The following is an 8,924-nucleotide window of genomic DNA, read 5'->3' as shown; positions in this document are numbered from 1 at the left end:
CACAGTCACACAAAGATCATTGGCCTCATTCCAGTCCCTTGACACATACCGTGCACTGAAAAGGACTTCTGTTTTGAAGCACGACATGGATTCATTCTGTATCTTAATGCTATTCTACTGCAATGTAAGCCCAGGAATAGCAGAACTTGAGCTAGCCGATGCTGGGTTTGTTAAAAGCTTGAGCATCTCCACTCATTTGTAACCCCGATTAGGAATTCTTGAACCCTGGGTCTCACCTTGGGCTCCTTCGTCTTCCCTGTATTATGTGTGCCCAAGTCCAACCACCCATATCTCAGAATTCCTAGCATCCTCCGTAAATGTGGGGCCATTCTACCCCTTTGTTCAGGGTGTAGTATGGGAAAACTTGATCGTCCACCAAACTTGACTGTCCAGAGAACAAAGAAAGTTGGCTTGTGTGATACTTTTGGCAGACTCCCAGAGCACGCATCGAGTGGGGCTGTGTCTATGTTGCAAAGCAATACGGCTTGAACCCTGGGTCCCGGCTTGACTCAGGCTCAGACCCTGCATCCCTGTGGAGTCCTGGGACTCTGGGTCCAAGCCTTGGACTAGCGTGATTTGTGTTTAGACAGAAAGGGCATTAGCCTTGAGCCTGAGTCTGAACCCTGGGCTTACACTGCAGTGTAGACGTACCCTAAGGATTCAAGACCTCTTCCTACAAACACAGTGTTTTTTTTCCCACTCAAAACCACCTGAATGGATTAGGTTTGTCGATGATTTTTTCCCTCTTGCTACTGTGTCCATCCATTATCCTTCCCCGGGATTGCTTCGGACCCAAAGCAAATACATCAGTGTAACCCAGAGCCCTTTTCTCAGCTGATGAAGAGAACTGTGGGCATTCTGATGATAACCAAACACTGCAGCAGTATACCTCGGACATCTGATGAGTTCTCTCCTATATGCACGGATCGGTCTGGTCTTACGTTTTCTGCTGGTGTCGGAAAATTCAGTACAGCTTCTCAGCTAAAAATCCCAGACTAAACCTGAATAATCCAACATGTTTTAGGACCCGATACTGTGCTCCTCACTCAGGCAAAACTGCTACTGACTTCAATGGGACTACTCAGGGCTCTGATCCTGCAAACCCTTCTGCACATGGTTAGCTTTACTTGGGTGAATAGTCCCACTGCACGGCTACTCACCCGAGCAAAGTTATTCATAGATTTTAGGGCTTTCATTCAGACTGATCCCCTGCATAACACAGGCCATTGCATTCCACACAGTGATTTCCGAACCAAGCCAATAACTTCAGAACAAGCCATCCAATCTCGATTTAACATTTAACACATGGACATTTCCTGGATCTGGCTCAAAATGAATAGTGCCAGCCTAAGACCTTAGTATTTAGATTTGATTTGGTGTAGATAAAAGACAGCAACATACCTGTACTGGGGCATTTGCTGTCATGTCAACTTTTCCCTGCTCACACACAAAGGCTGCATTGCTATTAAACATGCATTAGACAAAGAGGGGGATATTAATCGTCTTCATTCCCTTTGGCTCCATTTAAAGATTTCTGGCATAGACACCTTAATAATCCCTTGCTTCTTTTTCTCCAAGAGCTGTGAACAGTGGATGGAATTTCCCTTAGTGGTTGTGCCTATGAACCAAAAGTGAAGTTCACGACAGCAAAGAGAGCCTAAACTGGGCATCATTTAAAGCCTCCATCAGCCTGTGGGTCTTGAGCAGCGTATAGGGCCTTGTTCCGGGGGCAGTGAAGGGTCCACTCCTGCTCCCACTAACGTCAACAGTAAAACTCACTTAGATTTCAACAGGATCAGGCCCAACGCGACAATTATTGGAGTGTAACTCGGTGTAGAGTGGCTAATGCCAGCAAGCTCTCCCTGCTGCTAGCAGAGAACTCCACGTGTGTTCATGACCAGCGATTCAGCTGTTAGCACAATCATCTGCCTTTCAAAGCCTCCCTCCCTGTGCGCTCCTTCCAAGGGGGACGTTGCAGGTGAGAGCAGCGGGCTGCAGCGAGCACAAAGGTCTAGTTTGTGGGTTCAATTCTCACGGGGCCGTTCGCATTTTAAAAACGATCCCTCCCCACCCGCCTTCCACACAAGGGCGGCCTGTAGTGCCAGGAACAAAGGTGAGGCTCTCGCACTCCTACCTGGTAACAGCATCCCTGCCACGCAGCCAAATTACAGAGGGAACAGTCAGGAAGAGCAGGGATATCTGAACACCCTTCCCTTGGCACAAACTCCATTTCAGATCAGCAGGTCCTCTGACAAGTAAGCATTCAGTGGGCCGAGAGAGAGATCACACCTTCCGGTGAGCACACTTACACTAATGAATAGGGCCCTACCAAATTCGAGGCCATGAAAAATGTGTCACGGACTGTGAAATCTGGTCTCCTCCCACAAAATCTGGTCTTTTGTGTGCTTTTACCCAATACGACACATATTTCCTGGGGCAGACAGCATTTCTCAAATTGGGGGTCCTGACCGAAAGGGCGTTGCAGGGGGGTCACAAGGTTATTTTAGGGGGGTCGCGCTATTGCCACCCTTGCTTCTGCGCTGCCTGCAGAGCTGGGCGGCTGCAGAGCAGCGGCTGCTGGCCGGGTGCCCAGCTCTGAAGGCAGCGTTGCCACCAGCAGCAGCCCAGAAGTAAGGGTGGCCGTACCCCCAAATCCCCCTACAATAACCTTGCGCCCCGCCCCCCCCCCAACTCCTTTTTGGGTCAGGACCCCTGCAATTACAACACCAGGAAATTTCAGATCTAAATAGCTGAACTCATGACATTTATGATTTTTAAAATACCACGGCTGTGAAATTGACCAAAGTGGAGGGTGACTTTGGTAGGGCCTTACTAATGAAACACACCGGGCCAGATCCTCGATTGTCAGTCATCACACCGAAGCCAATGGCGCTCCGCAGACCCTGGGTATAGGTTATAAAAAATTCCAAAAGAAAGCACACCCCTGCGCACGCTTCTCCTCCTGGGGATAGGATGAGAGAGCAAAGAGCATGTCCCAGATGTTGGTCATATTGCTTCAGTCACTACTAGAAGGCACTCAGCTACTAGTGAAGAGCGTAGCATCAGAACCTCTGTAGACTAGAATGGATCGACACCAGCTGAGGATCCAGTTCACTTTGTTCCCTTTATTTCCCTTGGGAATAGTTCACAGCACTACAGGCTCCTGCTCTTTTTATATTAGGTATGGGCTGTCAAGCGTTTAAAAAAATTAAATCGCACTGTTAAACAATAATAGAATACAATTTGTTTAAATATTTTTGGATGTTTTCTACATTTTCAAGGGACATCTATCTAGAACCGGACATCGGCAATACCAGGAGAGATGAGCTGGAGTGCTGAAGAGAAGCGAAATCAGAAAGTAACTGAAAAACTTCTCTGATTGATTATATCTATTAAGGGACAGCACATCCTAAATGCTCAATTACTGAGGGACAATCTACACTCCTTCCTATAGCTTCTACAACTAACTCTCTGTATAACTTTTCTTGAGTGAGGTACCTGAGTATTTGGATTCAAATATCTAAGCTGTATCATTAAATTTATTCATCTGAATTTGGGTTATTGCAGATTATGTACTAGATGTTATCTTATGAGTTTTTAAACAAACTTTGTATCTGTGGATAATCTAAACACTATATCCAGATGTACAGACACACTTTTCTCAACCTTGCATAATGACAGGTTTCAGAGTAACAGCCGTGTTAGTCTGTATTCGCAAAAAGAAAAGGAGTACTTGTGGCACCTTAGAGACTAACCAGTTTATTTGAGCATGAGCTTTCGTGATGCATCCGATTAAGTGAGCTGTAGCTCACGAAAGCTCATGCTCAAATAAATTGGTTAGTCTCTAAGGTGCCACAAGTACTCCTTTTCTTTTTTCTCAACCTGTGCATTATATAATTTTTACATTAGCTTTAATAAAATTTTTATATCTGGCATGTAAATACCTTGCAACGCCAGCTACAAAAGTGCCGTGCAAACGCCTGTTCTTACTTTCAGGTGACATTGTAAATAAGAAGCTGGCAGCAGTATTTCCCGTAAATGTAAACAAACTTGTTTGTCTTAGCGATTGGCTGAATAAGAAGTAGGACTGAGTGGACTTGCAGGCTCTAAAGTTTTACATTGTTTTGTTTTTGAGTACAGTTACGTAACAAAAAAAAATCTACATTTGTCAGTTGCACTTTCATGATAAAGAGATTGCATGACAGTACTTGTATGAGGTGAATTGAAAAATACTGTTTCTTTTGTTTATCATTTTTACAGTGCAAATATTTGTAATAAAAATAATACTGTAAAGGGAGCGCTGTACCCTTTTTACTCTGTGTTGTCATAGAAATCAATATATTTGAAAATGTAGAAAATCATCCAAAAATATTTAATACATTTCAACCGGTATTCTATTGCTTAACAGTGTGATGAAAACTGTGATTAATCGCGATTCATTTTTTGGAGTTAATCTCATGAGTTAACTGCGATTAACCGATAGGCCTGTGTTAGATTCATAATACAACCTCGAAGAAAAAAAAGAAACGTCTGCTTTGAAGCCTGCCTTCAAAACTAGGTCAAGAAACGGTCTGTTTCAGTCAGTGACCTCGGGAAAACCAAACAGCTCTACGTCTATTTCTATCCAACCAGGCATTCCAAATAACTCCCATCACTGGGGTACCTAAGCAGCATGCAGGTCTGGGAAAACACAGCATTTTACAATGCTCTGAGCAATTGATTAGCATTTTTGTGCGTGTGTTAACACTATAAAGGAGTCTGGGCAATTGAGCCCAGTGGTGTGAAGGGCTCGTTCCAAGGGCAGTTTGTTGAAATGAGCGGATGCCAGCTGATCCTGTGCACAAACATTCCCGCGGCCTTCAACGGATCTTGACCAGGCCTTCTTCCCTTCCTAGCAGGTGCCTGATCCTGCAGCCCAGGCCCCCGTGAGTAGCCCCTGTGGATTAGGCCCCACAAATGAATACGTTACCATCAGTGTTCCCGCTAATTTTTCCCACCCCTGTGCAGAATGATTTCTTGTTATGTGCACCAATATGGAGGTGATGTGTGGTGGAGGTGGGGCTGAAGGGTTTGGAGTTTGGGAGGGGGCTCAGAGTTGGGGCAGAGGGTTGGGGTGCAGGGGGGAGGGCTCCAGCTGGGGGTGTGGTCTCTGGGGTGGGGCCGGGGGATGAGGGGTTTGGGGTGTAGGCTGCCCCGGGGCTGGGGCGTGGAGAGAGGACTCCCCCGAGCCCTCTCTCCCCTCAGCAGCACTTGGGCTGGGGGAGAGCGTCTCTCCCCCCGCTGCAGCCCCAGGGCTGGGAGGGAGAGGCCTCTCGCCCCATCGCCGCAGCCCCAGGGCTGGGAGGGAGAGGCCTCTCGCCCCATCGCCGCAGCCCCAGGGCTGGGAGGGAGAGGCCTCTCGCCCCATCGCCGCAGCCCCAGGGCTGGGAGGGAGAGGCCTCTCGCCCCATCGCCGCAGCCCCAGGGCTGGGAGGGAGAGGCCTCTCGCCCCATCGCCGCAGCCCCAGGGCTGGGAGGGAGAGGCGTCTCTCCACACCGTAGCCCCACACACCCCATCCCATCACCAGCCCCCACCTCACCCCACTGCCATCTTCCAGGCCCACCCGTGGCCACATCCGAGTGCAGTGCGGCTCTGCTAATTAACTGTGCAGCCTCGCCGTGCACCATAGAGGGAACGTGGATTACCACCACCCTTGATTGTAAAAGGGAAGCAAGCGCCGAAGGGATGCTGCCTTTTTCCGGGGTGGTAAGTCTCCCAATCTGGAAGAGGATGTGAAACAGATCTCCCATCAGCCTTGGCTCTCTTTTTAAATCTTTTTAAATCTTCCTTTTAAACCCTGATGCCTTCTGCCCAGCTCTGAACGGCTGTCCTTCCGCGCTCTCCCTTCCTAGTCTGCTCACGTCGCAGCCCCCTGACTAGTCACCACGGGAGGAACTGTGAGATGATTGATGACGGCTGCCTGCAATCAGCCTGCAGGGAGCCAGCCAGTTTGTATGTCCGGGCCCATCCCTGCTCCGAAACAGCAGAGTGATGGACTCAGCTGAGCAGAGCTAGGCCTACCCAAGCAGTCAGGGGAAAGACAAGACCTGGGAAGTCCAGTGTGTTTGTCTTCCGCACTCCGCTCCCCTTTTCTAAGGCCAGCGCCACACGCGGCTTTTGTACCGATGTCACTATTTCCATGAGGGGTGTGATTTTTCTACCGACATAGTTATACCAGTACAGCTCCTAGTGTGGATGCACTTATACTGGTATAAAGGTGCCTTATGCTGGTGTAATCACATTTATACCAGTATAACTGCACGTACACTATGGCTTTAACTAGACTGGGTGAGTTCGGTGTGTGGACAGAGCCCTCAGCCATAGGAATTAGCTTGTTCACATCCTGATCAGCTTGCAAAAAGCAGAATGCCAAGCTATTTCCTTTCCTGATTTGCCATGAAACACAATACAACGGGTGAGATTTATGCAGTGACCTGACCATCTGGCCATTGGGATGCACCCGCAGGAACATTCTCAGAGACTGGCAGTGGTAACACAGATCGTAGTGCTAGACAGAATGACCTGCGCTTGATCAGCTTGGAAATGGGGCTTTAAATAGTAATCCTGCTGCGGCCTTCACTCCATGGCCAGTTTCTCACACAACCTCATCCCTTTTGGGTTTAAAGAATTGCTGTGACCATTTTAAATGCTGGATCAGCATGGGAGGAACATCCTGGTCACCCTTCTAACGGCCTTCATTAGCACCTGTAGGCTGATCGTTGGCCATCACAGCTCCGTGTGTCGCTTGGGTGGCTTCTCTCTTCCTGCCAGCCTTGGGGCCGTGCCACGCAAGTCTCTCCCTGGCGACTGGCCTTTCTCTGCTTCCAGCCCCGGTTCTTCCACCTGCTCCTCTCGGACAGTCGGCTTCTCCTCAGAGACCTCCTCTGCCTGCTGCAGCTCATCGGTGCCACCACGACTATAAACTGTGTGCACTGTGAATTCAGGGAGGGTGGCCTTCATCATGTGTAAGAAATTGTAAGCAGGAAGAGGAGGCTTCCAGGCTTCATCAGACAAAGTAGCTGAGAAGAGGATACAATCAGAAGTTAATGACCGAGGGTTGGGGCACAATGGATGGCAGGTAGGCCCAGATCCTGCACTGAGAACTGCACAGTCCTGTAGATCCCTCACCGTGCGATTCTCAGTGCAGGCCAGGGCCTATCATTTCTCTTTGGCCAGAGCAGTTTCAGTCAGCTATGAAAATCACAATTTAACTGCAGTTTCCATGAGCTACTCGGGACATTTGTTTTTCTCATGGCTGCAAAGAATTTGTATTTTTGAAAATGGATTTCGTCTTTAAACAGGGCCTTCAATTTGAGGACAATAATACAGTAAATTTAATAAATACAATATGCAGTCCTGGCCCTTTAAAATTCCTCCTGTAGTAGAGGAGATCTCTTGCCCTCCAAGGTGAAGTCCAGTGCGTAAGACTGTGAGCGCCTGTAAAAAGTTCCCAAAGGGCTAGAGGAGTTTTAAAGGGACAGGACTCGAAATACCATATTCTTGTTTTGCACATGAGAAACTGGTGTTTTTTCAAAACATCTCCATTTCCCCCCAAAGTTGTGGATTTTTAAAAAAAAAATTCAAGCTTTGCATCACATTTATCCCCTTCCTTCAAACCATTTTGTCCCCAGAAAGATTTAATGCAAACCAACAGGCTTTGGTTATCGTGTGTTATGTGTATTATGTTTGATGTGTATTATGTATTGTGCATTATGTTCTTATGTGTGCAAATAAAGCTCATTGTTTAAAAGTTATTTTCGCTCCTCTAGAATTGCTGCACAAGGGAACCACGCTGACCTTATTTGACTAGAACCAAACTGGACCCACCCACCATGAAAAAGTATTAAGTATGTTGAAAAAGGTGGACAGTGGATGTCTTGTCTATTGTTCTGACTTTAGAAGAGAGGACTAGTATTAAGACAAATCCTTTGTTCTAAGTACAAAGGAAATCTCCTTCCAATGCATTAGTATGTCACAGCTGAACAGGGAGGAGGTGGAGATCACATCTGCCATATGAAGTAGTTGGGACAACTCTGACAATAATATTTAAAAAAAAAGATTTCAGTGGGGACTTAAGCATGTGCTTAAATGCTCTGTTGAACTGGAGCCTGAATTAAGAAACAATTCAGTGTACTGCTGAATTAGGTTTCTACAAAAGGAAAATGCCCTAACAGAAATATAGCATGCAAGGCATAAACATATGCACAAAAGCTGAAATTGGGACTTAAAGGCTGAAAAGGGCTTATGTGGGACATCACTGGGGCACTGTCCTGACTCTGCCCATGGGTGAATTCTACACAAAGGCCCCAGTCCTGCCATGAACGGGACATGGGCACAAATGAAAAGCCCACACGATAGAGAAAATGATTCCTTCAATATAAGGTGAGCACATTCAGATCGTTCGCACAGACTCTGGGGAAACACCAGAGACTGAACGATGTTGGTGTCATTTCGGGCCCACCAAGATTGGGAGATTGGACAGAAAGGCGAGAAATTGAGCATTACTCTGCTGATAACAGGAAGTAGGAGATCGTTATCTTGTTCAAGAAAACTACTGAAAGGAAGGGAGGTAGACTGTTTCAATTAGATAAGAAAGGTTCTTACGTATATTTTTACTGGTAATTCTACAATTTGTGGGCATTAAAGCATGAGATAAATTAGTCTTGCAACTCTTTCCAAACTAAAATTCGATACAGCTGTTGAGGGCCTTTTATTACCACAAAAGCGCCACATATTACTACCGTGCGGAGCTTTGTCTCCCTCTAGTTGCCAGACCACGTAACAGGTTTATGAGGGTGCCGCTGCCTCACGGTGCACACACCGATTCTTAGCTCAGGAAGTAGAAGCCATGTTTTTAGGTCACTAGGTCCTGAGTTCAGTCTCC

At 47.1% G+C, this 8,924-nt stretch overlaps 1 protein-coding gene across 8 annotated transcripts in view; it reads right to left on the bottom strand.

Moving 5' to 3' along the window:
- Positions 1 to 3,844: 3,844 nt before the first annotated feature.
- Positions 3,845 to 8,924, bottom strand: part of TXNDC16 (thioredoxin domain containing 16) — an 81,139-nt gene continuing 76,059 nt past the window's right edge. For all 8 annotated transcript variants that reach the window (XM_073350120.1, XM_073350126.1, XM_073350119.1 and 5 more), the window contains one exon: positions 3,845 to 7,059. In XM_073350120.1, coding sequence (XP_073206221.1) covers positions 6,767 to 7,059 — 293 coding nt within the window. In that variant the 3' untranslated portion in view covers positions 3,845 to 6,766. The remainder of the gene's footprint in view (positions 7,060 to 8,924) is intronic.

Source organism: Lepidochelys kempii, chromosome 6 (genome assembly GCF_965140265.1).
Source record: "Lepidochelys kempii isolate rLepKem1 chromosome 6, rLepKem1.hap2, whole genome shotgun sequence".
NCBI classification, from domain to species: Eukaryota; Metazoa; Chordata; order Testudines; family Cheloniidae; genus Lepidochelys; species Lepidochelys kempii.
This window is presented reverse-complemented; position numbering and strand designations above follow the sequence as displayed.